The 19,947-nt window shown below is 38.9% G+C and overlaps 1 protein-coding gene across 8 annotated transcripts in view; it reads left to right on the top strand.

Moving 5' to 3' along the window:
- The window catches only part of CDK19 (cyclin dependent kinase 19), a 201,103-nt gene that overhangs the window by 136,044 nt on the left and 45,112 nt on the right, over window positions 1–19,947 (top strand). For all 8 annotated transcript variants that reach the window (XM_063631114.1, XM_055261377.2, XM_055261341.2 and 5 more), the window contains 2 exons: window positions 5,160–5,270; window positions 8,453–8,593. In XM_063631114.1, coding sequence (XP_063487184.1) covers window positions 5,160–5,270; window positions 8,453–8,593 — 252 coding nt within the window. The remainder of the gene's footprint in view (window positions 1–5,159; window positions 5,271–8,452; window positions 8,594–19,947) is intronic.

The following is a 19,947-nucleotide window of genomic DNA, read 5'->3' as shown; positions in this document are numbered from 1 at the left end:
GTAGAGTAGATTTAGCACAATTCTTTTTTTTTTTTGAGATGGAGTCTCGTTCTTGTTGCCCAGGCTGGAGTGCAATGGCACGATCTTGGCTCACCACAACCTCTGCCTCCCAGGTTCAAGTGATTCTCCTGCCTCAGCCTCCTGAGTAGCTGGGATTACAGGCATGCGCCACCACACCTGGCTAGTTTTGTATTTTTAGTAGAGACGGGGTTTCTCCATGTTGGTCAGGCTGCTCTCGAACTCCTGACCTCAGGTGATTCACCCGCATCGGCCTCTCAAAGTGCTGGGATTACAGGCATGAGCCACTCTACCCGGCCATTTAGCATAATTCTTAAGGGTCCTAGGATTTTCAGAATGGTAAATGAGCATTGGCTTCAACTTCAAATCACCAGTTGCGTTAAACCCTAGTAAGATAGTCAGCCTGTCCTTTGAAGCTTTGAAACCAGGCGTTGACTTCTCTCTAGCTATGAAAGTCCTACATGGCATCTGTTTCCAACAGAATTCTCTTTTGTCTACATTGAACATCTGTTTTTTGTAGCCATCTTCATCAATGATCTTAGCTAGATCTTTTGGATAACTTGCTGTATCACCTTGCACTTTTATGTTATAGAGGTGACTTCTTTCCTTAAGCCTCATGAACCAACCTCTGTTAGCTTCAACCTTTTCTTCTGCAGCTTCCCCACCTCTCTCAGCCTTCACAGATTGAAGAGAATTAGGGCCTTGTTCTGGATTAGGCTTTGTCTTTTTTTTTTTTTTTTGAGACAGAGTCTCGCTGTGTCACCCGGGCTGGAGTACATTGGCGTAATCTCGGCTCACTGCAACCTCCGCCTCCTGGGTTCAAGTGATTCTCCTGCCTCAGCCTCTCGAGTAGCTGGCATTACAGGTACCCGCCACTATGCCCAGCTAATTTTTTGTATTTTTAGTAGAGACAGGGTTTCACCATGTTGGTTGGGCTGGTCTTGAACTCCTGACCTTGTGATTCACCTACTTCGGCCTCCCAAAGTGCTGGGATTACAGGCGTGAGCCACCGCGCCCAGCCAGCTTTGTCTTAAGGTAATGTTGCAGCTGGTTTAATCTTCTATCCAGATCACTAAAACTTTCTCCCTATCCACAATAAGGCTGTTTTGCTTTCTTATCTTTGTGTGTTTTAATTTCCTTCAAGAACTTTTTCTTTGCATTCACAACTTGGCTAACTGGTGCAAGAGGCCTAGCTTTCAGCCTGTTTTAACTTTCAGTGTGCCTTCCTCAGTAAGCTCAATCATTCTAGCTTTTGATTTAAAGCAAGAGATATGTGAGATTCTTCCTTTCACTTGAACAGTTAGAGGCCATTGTAGTTTTATTAGTTGGCCTGATTTCGGTATTACTGTTTCTCAGACAATAGAGAGGCCCGAAGAGAGGGAGAAAGATGGGGGAACAGCTGGTGGGTGAGGCAATCAGAACACACACAACATTTATAAATTAAGTTTGCCATCTTATGTGGGTGCAATTTGTGATGCTTCAAAACAATTACAATAGTAACATCAAATACTGAAAAAGTTTTTTGTTTTTTGTTTTTTTTTTTTTTTTGAGACAGAATCTCGCTCTGTCACCCAGGCTGGAGTGCAGTGGCGCGATCTCGGCTCACTGCAAGCTCCGCCTCCCGGGTTCACGCCATTCTCCTGCCTCAGCCTCTCCGAGTAGCTGGGACTACAGGCGCCCGCCACCACGCCCGGCTAATTTTTTGTATTTTTTAGTAGAGACGGGGTTTCACCGTGGCCTCGATCTCCTGACCTCGTGATCTGCCCACCTCGGCCTCCCAAAGTGCTGGGATTACAAGCGTGAGCCACCGCGCCCGGCCCGAAAAAGTTTTAGATGTTGTAAGAATTACCAAATGTGACACAGAGACATTAAGTGAGCTTCATGCTGTTGGAAAAATGGTGCCAGTAGACTTGGTTGATGCAGGGTTGCCACAAACCTTCTACTTGGGAGAAACACAGTATCTGTGAAGCAACAAAGTAACTACCTGTATGACATATGGAAAGGAGACCTAGGCCAGGCACAGTGGTTTACACCTGTAATCCCAGCACTTTGGGAGGCTGAAGTGGGAGGATTGCTTAAGGCCAGGAGTTTGAGACTAGCCTGGACAACATAGTGAGACTTTATCTCTACAAAAAAAGTTTTTTTTACAAAAATGACCTATATGGTGGTTCCTCAAAAAATTAAACATAGAATTACCATAGGATCTAGCAATTTCACTTCTGGGTATATATACAAAAGAATTGGAAGTGGGGATTCAAATAGTTATTTATACACCAATATTTAGGGAACATTATTCATAATAACCAAAAGGTAGAAACACCCTAAATGTCTGTTGAGGGGCAAATGGACAAACGGAATGTGGTCTGTACATACAATGTAATAGTATTCAGCTTTAAATAGGAATGAAATTCTCATACATGCTACAACACAAATGAACCTTGAAGACATTATATTATGTGAAAAAAAGGCAGACACAAATGGGCAGACACCGTGTTGTTCCACTTATATGAACTACATACCGAGAACAGTCAAATTCATAGAGACATAAATTAGATAATGGTTATCAGGAGCTGGGGGTAGGGGGCAACCTGGAGATACTGTTTAATGGTATAGATTTTCATTTTGGGATGAAAAAGTTCTGGAAATACACAGTGATGATGGTTGTACTTAATCCCACTGAACTAGTATAAGTAGTGGGATTAAGTAAATATACTAAGTATATCTAGTATACTTAAAAATGGTTGAAATGGTAAATTTTACATCATGTATATATTTTACCACATTAAAAAAGTTGATCTAGAAATACCATGCTACTGTAAAAAAGAACAAGAAAGATTATTTTTTTCTTTTAAAAAATTTTTCTTTTATGCCAAATCACTTCTCACCTGAAGTGATTAATATTGATATTGTCCTAATATTAAGAGATTTCCAAGATAGAATAAGGGTAAAAAAACAAAGTGCAGAGCAGTGTGTATATTATGCTATCTTTTGTGTGAACAATGGAGGATAAAATAGATATTCATATTTGTTTTTATTTGCATTCAGAAACATTGCAAGGAAAACAAGCAATTAATAAAAGTTGTTACCTCCAGGGAAGCAAGAGGAGTGGTAGTGAGACATTTCAATATATATCCTTGTATATCCTTTGATTTTTGAACCATATGAATGTATTATCTAGTCAAAACAATTTTTTTAACAGAGGACTTAAAATGAATTTATTCTAGTGGGATCAACAATTGGAAGTCACAGAGAACGTAGTTTTTTAGAAGTGTTGATTAAATATTGCTACTGTGACAACCACTTTCCCAGACAAGCGAGGTCCAGGAATCAGGGATCTGTGCCAATGTTGGGTGTTTCAAGAGCCTGGTTTAGATACAGAAGTGGAGTTTTACTTTCCCATCTACTTCAGGCTGCAAAGAGAACATATTTTGCGTAGGTAATGAAGGCAAACTCTCTACGTTCATCAATATCAAGGAGTCAGAAAGAAGGAGACAGTGATTGTGCCCGGGGTGAAGTCTCTTACCAGAGTCTAAGTGCTTCAAGGCTGGCCATGGCAATGGGGTTATTAAAAACAGGGTTTGCCAGAGCCAGAGACCCTGAAGTGTTCAAAATGGCAAACTCTCTAGATTTTGGGAGGCCAAAGTGGGCAGATCACTTGAGGTCAGCAGTTCGAGACCAGCCTGGCCAACATGGTAAAACCCCATCTCTACTAAAAATACAAAAATTAGCCAGGCGTGGTGGTGCGCACCTGTAATCCCAGCTACTCAGGAGGTTGAGGCAGGAGAATCGCTTGAACCTTGGAGGAGGAGGTTGCAGTGAGCTGAGATTGTGCCATTGCATTCTAGCCTGGGCAACAGAGCAAGACTCCATCTAAAAAAAAAAGTTACTAAAGTTATTAGAATGGGTAAGCAGTTTATTTTTTTCTGCCTCATTGATCTATTTATGTGTCTGTCTTCCTTACCACATTGTGGGAATTGAAGACATGAACTTTAGCTGTAGTGGAAAAAGCATGGACGTTGCAATCAGGCAGATCTATTTAAGTCCAAACCCCTTCTCTTTCTAGCTATTTGACTTTGGTTAAGTTATTTTTATCACACTGAGCTTTGGGTTCTGTGTGCATCATAAAATTGTTCTAAAGATTAAGTGAGAGAAAAACATTTGTATATAATCATCTTGCACATATAAAATTCAAGGGAAGTTTTGTCTTTCCCTTTTTGCATCTTTCACAGAGATTTACATTTAAAAGGTATTCAAAATATTTATTAAATTGAATATATTTCTCTTTACCTATGAAATCTGAACCCTGGTTAAGGACAGCCTGAAGCAGGCATATTTCTAAGGCTTTTACCTTGAGCAATAATGTCATTGTTGCTAAATATTTTATCAAGCAGCTGTCTGTTATGCGCAAAGTGCTGTTTCTGCTTGCTGCTCTGGTCTACCTTTCCTACATATCGTCAGAGCCCAGCTTAAAGCTTTTAATTTGTGAAGTCCTATTTCTTTTTTTCTGTTTACAGGACCTGTTCTCAACTTCAGTTTTTATAAGTGGGCATGACAGTCATTCCCTTATACTCACTACTCTTCAAAAAAAAACCCTCAACCACACACTCTAGGGATGGATAAGTACAGGGATTGTTAAATATCTTTCCTTGTTTTGTCGCATTATTTCTTGAGCACCAGTACAGTGCTAGGGTAGATATAAGCAGTATTAATACAGGATTCCTGCCTCCCAAGGAACAGTTTCTTTAGTAAAAAAGATATGCATGTACAAAAATGTAATTAATTATTTAATGATATGATATTAACTTTTGTTTACTGTTTTACATTTTACCATTTAAAATCCTATTTTTAAAAACACATTCCTGCTTGCAGTCTCTGACAAGAAAGAAAGTAAAACAAAGCAAAACAAAACCAAACAAAACAAATATACCTAAGCACATAGAAAAAGGATTGGAAAGATATGCACCAAGATGTTGACAGAGCTTATCTCTGAATAGAGGTATTTTGGGTGGTATTTTTTTCTTTCATTTTGCTTACCTGGATTCTCTAGATTTTCAGAAATTTCGTTTTGAAGTTATAAGACATTCATCATTTCCCCCTCCTTGCTAACACAACAGTGACCCCTCTCTTTCTTTTGCATTCAGCTTTTGCGAGAATTGAAGCACCCTAATGTGATCGCATTGCAGAAGGTGTTCCTTTCTCACAGTGACAGGAAGGTATGGCTGCTGTTTGATTATGCAGAGCATGACTTGTGGGTAAGTATAATCTCACTGTATTTCTAGGATTATTTTATATAGGTATGGAGCATATTTATATAAAATACATATTGTTAATTGTATTTTTAAATTTAACAGAAAGGAAAGCTTGCTCTGTTAGCCATATTTCAAAGTCAATATAAACATAAATGTTGATTTTGAAGAATTTAAGCAATAAACTAACATTTTACTGAGAAGATAGTATTTGTAATATTTAGAAATTTTACTTTAGAAAGATTTTAATGAACGGGAGACTATACTTTTTTGGGTGGGGGGCGAGGGGGGGAAAGGAGTTTTGCTCTCGTTGCCCAGGCTGGAGTGCAATAGCACAATCTTGGCTCACCACAACCTCTGCCTCCCAGGTTCAAGCGATTCTCCTGCCTCAGCCTCTTGAGTAGCTGGGATTATAGACATGCACCACCATGCCCGGCTAATTTTGTATTTTTAGTAGAGATGGGGTTTCTCCATGTTGGTCAGGCTGGTCTCGAACTCCCAACCTCAGGTAATCCGCTCACCTCAGCCTCCCAAAGTGCTGGGATTACAGGCGTGAGCCACCACGCCCGGCGGGAGACTATACTTCTATGAAAGTAATTAATGGCAATTTACTAATACGTGTAGTGAAGATTACTTTAAGGATGTTTTATCAACATATGAAAGAAGCAAAAAATTCTAATTCCTGTCTTTTCAAATTAGGAATCAGAACATTTAAACACTTTATCTGAGGAACTGCTAAAAGTAACAAACTTCAAATGTGGCAATAAATTCAAATTATGGATAATTAATTTAGCACCACTATGCCTGGCTAATTTTTCAAAAATGTTTTATAGAAACAACGTCTTGCCATCTTGCACAAGCTGGTCTTGAAATCCTGGGCTCAAGTGATTTTCCTACTTTGGCCTCTCAAAGTGTTGAGATTACAGGCATGAGCCATTGCACCTAGCCTTGTTTGTTTGTTTGTTTGTTTGTTTGTTTGTTTGTTTGAGACAGGGTCTCACTCTATCGCCCAGGCTGGAGTGCAGTGGCACAGTTATGGTTCACTGCAGCTTTGACCTCCTGGGCTCAAGCGATCCTCCTGCCTCAGCCTCCCAAGTAGCTAGGACCACAGGTGCATGACCACACCTGACTAATAAATTTTGATTTAATATAATGTGGTTTGTCATCTATATAAGTTATAAATCTGTTGAGGAATAAGTACTGTCTTAAAGAAACTTTCAGAGTGTATGCTATTATAGCAGATATGGACAAGAATTTCCCGTGTGTTTTTTTTTTTTTCAATTCTTTTCATGGATATTCACAGACATTGTATTTTCCCCATTTTTCTATATTCCCCTATGTGTCAACCAAGGCTTACTTGATAGTGTATGTACTTTACTTTGAACATCAGTGAGGTGATGAAAGAAGATGATGTAGTACATTGGAATAGTCAGGTCCTGTAGAACTGTACTGTCCAATACCATATTTCAAAATAAATATAATCATAAATGTTGATTTTAAAGAATTTAAGCAATAAACTGACATTTTACTGAGAAGATAGTATTTGTAATATTTAGAAAATTCACTTCAGAAGTATCTGAACTGCACACATTGATTTTACCTGTTTCTTCTTTTTTTTGAGACGGAGTTTCGCTTTTATTGTCCAGGCTGGAGTGCACTGATGCAGTCTCAGCTCACTGCAGCCTCCACCTCCTGGTTTCAAGCGATTCTCCTGCCTCAGCTTCCTGTGTAGCTGGGATTACAGGCATACGCCACTACGCCCAGCTAATTTTGTGTTTTTAGTAGAGACGGAGTTTCACCATATTGGTCAGGCTGGTCTTGAGCTCCTGACCCCAGGTGATCCACCTGCCTAGGCCTCCCAAAGTGCTGGGATTACAGGTGTGAGCCACCACACCCAGACTCTTTTTTAATGTAGCTGTTAAAAAGTGGGAAGTTATACATGTGGCTCCCATATATTTCTACTGGAAATCACTGCTATAGTATAAACTCTAATTTTCTGTTATTTCTTAAAATCAAATCAATGTTATTACTGAACAGTTTATAAAAATAAGAAAGCTGTATAAATAGCTTAATAATTTTACATACCATTTGGTCATCTTAAAGTTACTGGAGCACTATTGACAGTTTCATCAGTATTGTTTGCATAGGATTTTGATGGTCCTCAGTGTCCATTTTATGTTTTGGACAGAGGCAGGGGTGGGGTGGGGATGGAGGTGGAGGTGGGAGCACTGCTCGGGCAGGTAGCATTTTTTCCCTTTCAGTACAATGTTTTTATAACCCACAGTATAACATGTGGATATAAAAATTTGAATATGGGGCCAGGTGCAGTGGCTCACGCCTGTAATCCCACCACTTTGGGAGGCTGAGGTGGGCGGATCACGAGGTCAGGAGATTGAGACCATCCTGGCTAACATGGTGAAACCCCGTCTCTACTAAAAATACAAAAAATTAGCCAGGCGTGGTGGCGGGCACCTGTAGTCCAGCTACTCGGGAGGCTAAGGCAGGAGAATGGAGTGAACCCGGGAGGTGGAGCTTGCAGTGAGCCAAGATCACGCCACTGCACTCCAGCCTGGGTGACAGAGTGAGACTCTGTCTCAAAAAAAAAAAAAAAAAAATTTGAATATGATGACCCAGTTGTATTTATTTCAGTGGGATTGAATTTCCTATTTTTTCTCTCTCCTTTTTAGCAATTTCATATTTAACATTAACTCCCAGGAATGTATTCTAATTTGTTCTGTGCCAAACAAAGATGAAACTTTTCCAATAATTCAAATATACACCTGATCAGTGATGTTACCCAAGTGTACTAAGTGCTAACTTTTTATAGAAAGTGAAGATTTACAATCTTTCTTTCTTTTTTTAATCTTTTATTCTTTCAGTAGAGAATATAATACTCTTCTTAGGCAGCTGTTTCAATATCAGTCCTTTTTACCTTTTGGTCCTATTTAATGAAAATCTTAATGGTTTCAGTAAATTTAGTCATTATAACCCCTCATCAACATGGTCACATTCACCCTCAAAATAAATTCAGTTTTGGTTGAACTTATTATTCAGATTATTTTTCTTTGTGTCATTATTAGCCTTTAATAAGTAATTTTAAAATATAGAGCATTTATTACAACATTGATTGTGTTTTATTGGCATAGATATTAGCAAAGACGATATTATTATGTTTTTTTAATTTTTAGCATATTATTAAGTTTCACCGTGCATCAAAAGCAAATAAAAAGCCCATGCAGTTGCCAAGATCTATGGTTAAATCCTTACTTTACCAGATTCTTGATGGTATCCATTACCTCCATGCAAATTGGGTGCTTCACAGAGACTTGGTAAGTATTTTTCTTTTAAATTCATCAATATGTTTTTCCCTCCTCTTTTAAAAAATATATTTTCTTCTTGGTACCATTATAATAAAACATTAATTATAGAAAAACTTGAAAATATACATAAGCAAAAAAGAAGATAAAAATCACCCATAAACCTATAATCAAAAGGTTAATATTATTTAACATTTGGTGTATATCATTCCATTATATTTATGCATAGCTGTAAAATATCAGTGTGACTTTGAACAAGTGATTACTATACAATTTTAATGGAGTAGTCACATGTGAAACATGCACATTTCAGTCCAATTTGTTCTTCATACTATTGCTCATCATTAGTAAAAACGTAATTAATACTGAGTTCTCATTTTTCTTTCCCTTAAGATCTAAACTGAAATAATGACATTGCATCTAGTAAAAAGAATGTTATTAATATTAATAAATGAATAAATAAATCTAACAGGTGGTATATACTTATTAGGCAAATTAGCTGCAATTTAGTGTTTGATTTTACTTTTTTATTCAGTATACATGTAACCATCATTTACTGATATCAAATTATATTGCTAGGTATTCATCTTTACATTGTTGTTAGTTTATGTTGTTGCAAGTTTCTTTTGTTTGTTCTTAAGAAGATGTAGTTATGGAATAGCTGTAATCCTCATTTTCTCCTCAGTTTATCATTGGAGGTTTTATTTTGCCCCCACAAAGTGATTTCATGATCTTTTGTTTCTAAGGCTTTTGAGAATTCTCGGGATATGGTAGGGATACATCTAGGTAAATTTCATTTTATAAACCGATGAGCAGCGTTTATTGACGAAAGGATCTAGTTAGTATCCCTTGGGACCTTGTCAGTCAGGGCTACTTATCTGACTTGACCATTCTTGCTGTGACATTGTATAAATTGGGGTTAAATGATAGTGACCACAAAAGATGCATTTACCATATTAATGGAAGCATTTCTCCTTATAATTTTTTTTTTTTGAGACAGAGTCTCTCTCTGTCGCCCAGGCTGAATGAAGTGCAGTGGCGCCATCTCGGCTCACTGCAACCTCCGCCTCCTGGGTTCAAGCAATTCTCTGCCTCAGCCTCCCGATTAACTGGGATTACAGGCACCCACCACTATGCCAGGCTAATTTTTTTTTTTTTTTGTATTTTTTAGTAGAGATGGGGTTTCACCATCTTGGCCAGGCTGGTCTTGAACTCCTGATCTCATGATCCGTCCTCCTTGGCCTCCCAAAGTGCTGGGATTACAGGCATGAACCACCATGCCCAGCCTCTCCTTATAATTTTTGACTGTAAGATTCTTTGAGGCTTCCACATGTCCACTTTACTATTAGCTATGAATCAGCATGTTTTAAAATGATTATTGGGCTGGGTGTGGTGGCTCATGCCTGTAGTGCCAGCACTTTGGAAGGCTGAGGTGGGTGGATCACTTGAGCTCAGGACTTCAAGACCGGCCGGGGCAACATGGCAAAACCCCATCTCTAACAAAAAATACAAAAATTAGCTGGGCATGGTGCGCTCCTGTGGTCCTCACTATTTGGAAGGCTGAGGTGGGAGGATGGCTTGAGCCTGGGAGGTGGAGGTTGCAGTGAGCTGAGATCACTGCAAACTCTGCCTGGGCAACTGAGCCAGACCCTATCTCAAAACAAACAAAAAGATTATTGGGTACATGATGTTGTTCTAGATAATGAGAAGAACTCCTTCATAAATGGGCTTTTAGATTTTAATCTGCTGTGCACTTAATGAAACTTATGCAGGTTATATTTTTGAGGTTATGTTCATGTCTGAATCATTGATCAGAATCTTTTATTGAAGATTAATTTATCTGAGCTCCTCTCTCTTTTTCATAAAATTCTATATTTTGTTCTAAACAGCATAGCTTAACATATTTTATTCATGATATTGTCACCTGAATGTCCACTGATACCAAAATTTAGTATGCCCAGGACTCAGTTTCCTCCCATTCGGATTTGCTGCTGCTTTAGTCTCCTCTCTTTTGGTTATGGCACCACCCTCTTCCTAGCCTAGAAACTTATTTTACCTTTTGCAGACCCTTCTTTGCACTCCACATCCAGAACTTGTCAAGTTCTTTCAGTGTCGTCTCTAAAATATGCCTCGCATTCGTCTATTTTTATCTCTAGTCCTCATTCCTAGTTCAGGCTTTTACTACCTCTTTCTTGCATTGTGATACTAGCCTTTATACTTGTCTGTTGTCAACAATCTCTTTCCCTTCCAATCCACTTTGGACCTTCTGACTATACACAGCTCTTGCTCAAGAACTTTGAAATAGTTCCTTATTGCTTACAGACTAAAACTCTACTTCCTTATTTGGCTTTCAGAGTTTTACCAATTATAGCTTTAACTGCCTTTAAAATTTTTCTCTATTCCTGTCATCTTTCATGTATACTTTACTACTGAACTATTGAGTGTTCCCTGTCTCCTCCTGGGATTTCCTGCCTCAATGGCCTTTATTTCCCCTATCTTAAAACTCCTTATCCCCGTCTTAACATATTCAAATACTATCTGTCTTTCAGGGCCCAACACAAATGTTAATTAAAACTTACCCTCATATCCATGTCTACTTGGAACCAATCTCTTCTTGTTGTTGGTTCCTGTTGTACTGCATCTTTACTTCTCTTATGGCATTTATCTATTAGTATTATAGCAGTTTTAGAGATCTCTTAGAACATCTCATAGCCTGTGAACTTCTTGAGAGAGCAAGGTCTATGTCTGACTCTTTTTATACACTACTGCCCCTGTACACAATAGGTGTTGAGGAAGTATTTCCTCAGTGAATGAGTATCAGAGAGAATGGTACTGACATTTTGGGGATCAGGCATTTGAATACACTATCCTCAATGAAGATTTTTCGTTTTCTTGTATGTGTAAAGCACAGAGGGATGGGAACAACACAAATATGACCATGTCAAAAGACCTTCTTCTTAAGGAGCCTTGAAGAAATATGACATACACACAAACAATTATAAGATAGATGAGAGAGAATGTGATTGTAGCTACATGAGAAGTACAGATTAAATCTATGCAAGGCCAGAAGAGCTTCTGAGTGGGGGATAAGGGTAAGTTTCAAAGAGCAGGTTGCATTTGAGCTGCGCTTTGAAGGATGACTACAATTTAAAGAGACTTGGGTGATGAGGGTAACCTAAGGGGGTTTTGGATGTAAAACTTCGGAGATAAAGAAGCACTTGGATTATCTCAGAAAGGATGTGCAGTTCTGGTTGGCTCAAACATGGAGAAGCTGAATTGCAGTAGTGTGAGGTTGTGCTCAGAAGATATGGGTTGGAGCCTGCTAGAGTTAGAGAGTTTTCGGGGTCTTTTTGTTTGTTTAAGTACTGACAGTTTGTGAGCAACAGAATGATTTTTTTCTCCCACTAGAAAAGCCACCACTGATTATTATTACCTCATCAATGGCATGAACACAATGTTGAAAATGCATTCTGAATATGGTTCTTACATAGTATAGCACTGGTTTATACTTTACCCACACATTTACTGAATGCCTCCAACTCCTCAAGTGAGTAACTCTGATAAGATTTGAAATTTTGAACTGACTGGGCATGGTGGCTCATGCTTGTAGTTTCAGCACTTTCGGAGGCCAAGGCAGGAGGATCTCTTGAGCCCAGGAGTTCAAGAGTAGCCTGAGCAACATAGACCCCATCTCTACAAAAAATAAAAAATTAACTGGGTGTGGCAGTGCATGCCTGTAGTTTCAGCTACTGAAGAGGCTAAAGTGGGAGGACTGCTTTAGCCCAGGAGGTCAAAGCTGCAGTGAGCCGTGATTGTGCCACTGCACTCCACTCCAGCCTTGGGCAACAAATCGAGACCCTGTCTGAAGAAAAAGAAAAAGAAACTTTGAACCAACAGGAATCTAATCTGTGATAGCCCCTTCAATTCATGATTCACTAATCTTGAGTCCTGATATCTGTGCCATATTGTCATGGTTTTGCCAAAGTACTTTCAGGAATAGATTTAAACTGTATGCTTGCTTTATAAATACATTCTGTAGTAGATACAGAAATATAAAGTATATGAAATATGAATATGGTCTTAAAAAGAGGATGATGGAGGCCGGGCGCGGTGGCTCAAGCCTGTAATCCCAGCACTTTGGGAGGCCGAGGCGGGCGGATCACGAGGTCAGGAGATCGAGACCATCCTGGCTAACATGGTGAAACCCCGTCTCTACTAAAAAAAATACAAAAAAAAATTAGCCGGGTGTGTTGGTGGGCGCCTGTAGTCCCAGCTACTCGGGAGGCTGAGGCAGGAGAATGGCGTGAACCCGGGAGGCGGAGCTTGCAGTGAGCCGAGATCGCGCCACTGCATTCCAACATGGGTGAATGGGCGACAGAGAAAGACTCCGTCTGAAAAAAAAAAAAAAAAAAAAAAGAGGATGATGGAGCCATTTGAAAAATTATGTTTTGTGAGCTTAAGAGTTGCTGTTGTAGTCAGTGACTAGTTTTGTTTTTCTTAATGCTTCATTTTCTATTGCTGTAAGAAATTTGGCTTCACACTATTTGTTAGTCACAACTGAGTACTCACCATCTCTAAATTTTATTTGATGTGAGAAACCTGGAAAATCCATACAATTAAATGTGTTAGAGTAAATATAAATTTACAGTATAATATAAAAATTTTAAAGTAAATAAAAGCCAGTGTTTTGGACATCACACACAGAGGCATTACGTCATCATAAAGATTGGTGTCTTTCATTATGATTGATTTTATATCTGAATCAATATTTTAATCATGTCATTCGAATCCTAGAATTTAATACAGAAATAGAGAATATAAATAAAATCACCAAAAATAACTTAAAATGAGGAATTGCTTTAAAAGGAAAGGAGAAAAAGAGCTAAATATGTTCATCTTGGCTGAGAGACAGTGAAGTAGAGGCATAAGTCTATAAATATTTGGAACTTGTAAACACCAAGGGAGAAAAGATGTATTTTAATTTTATAGCAGGATATAGCTAAGAGTAAGAAAGTGAAATATAGGATGACTCTTTTTATGGGATTACTATTTTGGTAGATTGGAAGAATGCCAAGATATAGTTTTATCTCTTTTTCAAAATTATGAGCTTCTTGAGAGCAAGGTTCATATCTCACTAATTTTTGTAGTCCCAGCATTGGCATATTGTTTGTGCTCATAAGTTATTTGAATTGAATTTCAGCAAGGCATCTGGCAATTTCACATTATTCTTTAGGAATGATAGAGAAATGCTGGCTAAATGATAATATTATTAAGTGGATTTATGACTCCTTCATTTTAGAATCTTGCTACTAGATAGTGATATAAATTGAACTATCAGTTAGACTATTTCTTTTTCATTATCATATCCCAGAACCTAGTACACAATAAGCACGAAGTCTTTATTGAATGAAGGATTTGAATGAATGCTTTAGGGTCCCAACCCTAGGTCTGTCTTTTGAAAAATATGTGTGGAGGCCAGGTGCGGTGGCTCACGCATGTAATCCCAGCACTTTAGGAGGCCGAGGCGGGCGGATCACCTGAGGGCAGGAGTTTGAGACCAGCCTGGCCAATGTGGTGAAACCCCGTCTCTACTAAAAATACAAAAATTAGCTGGGTGTGGTGGCACATGCCTGTAATCCCAGCTACTCGGGAGGCTGAGGCAGGAGAATCGCTTGAACCCGGGAGGCAGAGACTGTGGTGAGCCGAGATCATGTGACTGCACTCCAGCCTAGGCAATAGAGCAAGACTCAGTCCCCAAAAAATAAAAAATAAAAATAAATAAAAAAATATGTGTGGAGTTTCTATCCCAAAGCTCTTTTCACATTAGTGGGTGAATTTGCAGTCTTTTGAAGTCTATGGGCACAAATAAGTATATGGTCTGCAAACATGGTACAGTATATCAAAATTTTGTGAGATCCAGTTGAGAGAGAAAATAATTTTGTATCCAGGAATCTTTTGGCTTTTGTTGTTAATTAACAGCTACTAAAATGTCTACTAGCTGTTACTTCTGTCACAGAGCTAAAAACTTACTCTATTAGAGGTCTATCAGAATGAAGTAACAAAAAACCTTGCAAATACTTTGAGTCAGATATGATTTCATTTGATTAAAGGAAATGATGCAAACTGGGTAGGGTGGCACATACCTGTAGTCCCAGCTACTCCAAAGGCTGAAGTGGGAAGATTGCTTGAGGCCAGTGGTACAAGGCTGTAGTGCGCTGTTTGTATCTGTGAATAGCCACTATACTCCTGCCTGGCAACATAGTGAGACCCTATCTCTAAATAAATAAATAAAATAAAATAAAAAGAAATATTGCAATAGATATTCTAGCTGCAAAGTACAGATATTCCCCAATTTTTCATAGAGTTACATCTCATAGACCCATCATAAGTTGAAAATATTATAAGGCAAAAGTATGTTTTTAACTTATAATATCTTCAACATACAGTGGGCTTATCCAGAAGTAACCTCTTTGTAAGTTAAGGAGCTTACTGAATGTGTATTGCTTTTGCACCATCCTAAAGTTGAAAGATCAATACATTGATCCATTGTAAGTTGGGAACCATCTATATATTATATGACTTTGGATATTTTTTCATACTAATTGACAACAAATTATAGTTTTGGTTTGTTGATTTTGCTTTCTTGTGACACTTGTGTATTCAGGCAGACTACTTACTGGATTTTCAACAGCATTCTAGGTTATGACATGTTGGCTATGTATATTTTAATTCTGTATCAATTATCTGTTGTGGTGTAACAGATTAACCCCAAACTTAGTGGCTTAAACAGCATTTATTATTTCACAGCTTCTGTGGGTCAGGAATCCCTGTGTGGCTTACCTGGGTCCTTTGTTTCAAGGTCTTTTAAGAAGAGGTAGTGATCTCAAAGCTTGACTGGAAAGAATCCCTTTCCTAGCTTGCTCATTTGGTTGTTGGCAGGATTCATTTCCTTGTGAGCTGATGGGTGGAAACCTTCATCCATCAGCTCATGTGGTGAAGTTCCTTGCCATATGAGCTTCTTCATAGAGCATCTCACAAGATGGCAGTTTTGCTCACCAGAGTGAGCAAGCAAGAAGGCAAGAGAGAGAGTATTAATAAGATGAAAGTCAATCTTCTGTAATCTAATTATGGAAGTGACATCCCATTACTTTTGTTGTATTCTCTTCACTAGAAGCAAGTTATTAGGTATAGTCCACACTCAAGGAGAGGAGTTTACACAATAGTGTGTATACTAGGAGGTGGGAAAGATTGGAAACTATGTCTGAAGCTACCTATTGATAGGGACAGGAGGCAAGGAAATTCTGGGCAGAAGAGGGTGGGTCCCTGGTGAAGTTCCCACCCTCAAGCCTAAAGGCCTGATACTGTGGCCCAAAGTGAGAACTTACATCCCTGTTTTCCCACTTGAATTTTGCCTTTTCCAAAACCACCCATGGCTTGCCCTGCTCCCCATCCTGTGCCCATAAAAACCTCAGACTCAGCTGGCAGAGAGGAGGAGAAGCAGCTGGAGGTCGGAGACTGGTTGGATGTTGGAGAGAAGCAGCTTGTCTTCAGAAGGACAGCTTGATGATGTAGCTTTGGAGAAGAGTCTAGTTGGAGATGGCTGGACTTCAGGGGAAGATTACCTTCCTGCTCCATCCCCTTTTCAGCTCCCCTTCCTGCTGAGAGCCACTTTTATCAGCAATCAAATCCCCTGCATTTACCATCTTCAGTTTGCCCAGGTGACCTCATTCCTCCTGGATGCTGTACAAGAACTCGGGTGCCACGAGTGCAGGTGCAAAAGGCTGTCACACCAACCCTCCACTGAACTGTTAACACTTAAGCTATCTACAGATGGCAAAACTAAAAGGGCACTGTACCATTCCTTCTGTGGCTTAAGGGGTCATGGGCACACCCCTTAGACATTGCCATGGGCCCTGCACAGAGTTTTGCTCCTGCTGGCACCCAAAAGCACTTGCCCTGGCTCCTGTACCCACTCAGCCTGCATGCTCCCCCTCCTGAGAGTGGGTCGAGTGAGTGGCGTTTGCCCCTGCTGGCACCCGTGCACTCCAGTTCCAGCCTGCGAAGGGGTCAGGGAAATATCCTGTTTCACTATCAGAGTTGAGGAAGCTTTTAAATGATATTTGGGGCTAGCTGTGATGGCACATGCCTGCAGTCCCAGCTACTCAAGAGGATAAGGTGGGAAGATACCTTGAGCCCAGGAGTTCCAGTCCAGCTTGCGTAACATAGACCCTGTCTCTAAAAAACAAAACAGAACAAAAATTAAATGATACCTGGATCCTGTTATTGTCATTTTTTATTTAGTGGAAATGCAATGAAGAAAATGCAAAAAGTCCCCACCTTTCTTATATAATTTTTTCATGTGTAAAAGTTACATGGATGATATGATCTAGCAGCAGTTCTGGTTGGAAAGAACTAAAAAATAGTTACAATGCACTAGTTATCTCTTCTCTTTTAGAAACATTGTTCAGTGATTTTCAGAATTCAAAATATGTTTCCTAATTTTCCCCTCCTCTCTTCTCCCCTCCTCTTCTTCCCCTCCCTGCTGTCGAACGACAGGTTTAATCCACTTAAGTTCAGAGGATGTGTTCAATTGAGGTCCAGAATTTATCACTTTGAACATACCTAGACATTTCCATCTTTTTATGGAGTCTGAGGCCTGTGCTTATCACTAGTATTAGTACTTTCTTATTTCTATATTCTACTCTTTTGTGTAAAGCAGAGGCAAAAATGCGAAGAAAATTTTAAATAATGGCAAAACATTGTTTCCAAGGCTAGTATTTCTGCTGAATTGTGACAGCTAGCCAAGAGGCATTGAAAGGACATCATGCAGAAACATGAAAAAGACCTTTAGCTAAAGAAAGTGAAGATATCTCTGTATGAAACTCTAATACTGTGTATGCAAAAGTCAAAGACCACCTTCTCTTTTCACTCAGCTGTAAGAAAAATCCTGCAGTGTTCATCTTTCTGAACATTTGATTACAATAAGTGCTCAGAAATCTCTGCATGCAGCATAGCTTCTCTTCATAAATTGTCTGACAGGGAGATACAGCAGGTCTTTAATTTTGTCTCTGCTAAATAGGGCCTGATAAGGCAAAACCCTTAAAATCTTACTGTAACCATCATGCCAGCATTTTGTAGGCATTTAATATTGTTCTCTAGAGTTTTAGCCTTACTTAGTCCTTAAGATACAGAAACTTTGAGAACCTACACTTTAAAAAATTATTTCTAAGATTTTGATCCTTAAGCCTCAGTTTACTCATCTGTAAAATGGGGAATACTGAGAAGTAATTTATATGGTTGTTGACCCTCAGTTCCACCAAAGTTCCTGAATGTAGCTCCAGAGTTCCTGAAATGTCCTCATTTCTTTTCTGCAGAAGCTTCTGTACATTCTTTCTTGATCCTGCCAGTAATCCAGAGATGCCCTTTCTTTAACCTCTTTTTTCCCCCAGAGTGCCTGTCGTCTCATACTCTTCCTAGCCTCTTCAGCTTTACAAAGCAGAGATCTAGTGTAAATATGTGAAATATGCCTCCTGGTGTTAAAACAAAAAAAGTAGGCTGTGTTTTATCCTGTTTATAGTTAAATATTACAAATATTTTTGCCAAGTCTTCATATTTAAAATATGGAAGTTTTTAAAAAGCTTGATTAAACGAGATCACAATTAGCAACTGCTTCAAATGTACTTTTCATTCTTCCTTCTTGAATGAGATATTACTAAGAGAGGCTTTGGAGGTAGCAATTCCATGCTAGTCAAATGACTTAATTATTTGTTATTTTTATTTGATTTATCAGTTAACATTCTACTTAAAGAGGATTATGACAAGAAGTAGTATTTCTTTTAATAAGACTTAATCATTCTAATTTCTTTTAAAGTTCAGAGTTAGCAATCAAAAAGCAAAGTATGGCCTGGATATCTTCTGACCTGCTATTTTAGGTGATTTTGGACAATTGCAAATCTTGTCATGCTGAAGAATCATACTAGTGTTCCTGCCAGTGACCTCTGGTTCCTAACAAGTTCCTTAAAGCTGAGTCCTTGATAGTCTATGGCTTAGCTGTTCATGTCTGCAGTCTGGAGGCCTTTGATGGTAGTGATGCCATCCCTGCTCCTGTCTTGCCGCCTCTACACAGGCCTTGTGAAGATCAGACACAATGTTTCTTACAGTGCTCTGGATACGGTGACACACACCTTACGTATGTAAGAAGGTAATATTGATGTGTTTTCTAGACATGGGCTATGATTTTTCTTTTTGGCATGACAGTTTTTTTTATCATCTGGGTTCATAGCCCTGTAGCTGGAGCTTTCAACAGAGTCCTGCACATCTATCTGTCAGTTTGAATTAATGCTCCACCAGTTATTCCATAGTTAGAGGGTACACACCAAGAATCCCACTTCCAAGAGGGCCAGCTTGCAAGGAGCCATGGTTTGACTCACAGTGACATACAAAGTCTCTTAAGGTTTAACTCAGGGACAGGGCTCATTTGATAATCACTGACTTAAGCATAAAGTTTTAGTGGCCTGTGCTGACAAACACATGTATTAAGAAGACTATTTACCAAACTAACTTCAAGGTCACTAAGAGGGTCTAATTAAGATACATCCCACATTGATAGCAATGGCAGGAACTAGTTGAGAACCAAAGGCTACAGACAGAGCCCCAGTACTTTGAGGCCTTTGGCTATTACTGAAGAATCAATTTAGGCATGCTATTTTATTAAATTAATTTTATTGAGGTAGAATTTATATGCAGTAAGGTATACCCATTTTAATTACAAATTGATGAGTTTTGATAAATGTATACCTGGGTAATTAACACCACAGGTATTCTATTAGACTAGCAACATAGATACCTTATAAGAATAGGGGAATCTTGCATGCAAGGACTGATGATTGATTTTACCAAGAGATTACATATGATAGTTATTTTGTGGGATCATATTCTCAACTAAGCACTCATCTGGTAGAAGTCTTTTATAGGGAGGGCCATAATCAGTTAAGTACTGTTCATTTTCCCAGGGTGCTGTGGCTCTCAAAACTCTGGCTTGGAGTGCATCTCTGAGAGAAATGGGTTTTCATCTGGACCTGCTACTCTCCGCACAGAGTGAACTTGGTCAAGTTGTAGGTCTTTCTCTTCTCTGGGCCTCTCTTTCTTCATCAGTAAAACAAGAGGGCTCAGTCTGAGAATTTCTATCTCTGACGTTCTTAATTTCTCATGATAATAAGACCAAATTTTGATTTGGATGTGGGTATTCCAAACGTAAATAGAAAGCTACTCTCTACCAGTGTTGCTTCTCTAAGGATGAATTGTACTCATTAATGAACAGGAATAAATCCAAATACCTTTGTAGCATTATTCCTGCCATGGATGTT

Source organism: Symphalangus syndactylus, chromosome 2 (assembly GCF_028878055.3).
Source record: "Symphalangus syndactylus isolate Jambi chromosome 2, NHGRI_mSymSyn1-v2.1_pri, whole genome shotgun sequence".
Classification (NCBI taxonomy): domain Eukaryota; kingdom Metazoa; phylum Chordata; class Mammalia; order Primates; family Hylobatidae; genus Symphalangus; species Symphalangus syndactylus.
This window is presented reverse-complemented; position numbering and strand designations above follow the sequence as displayed.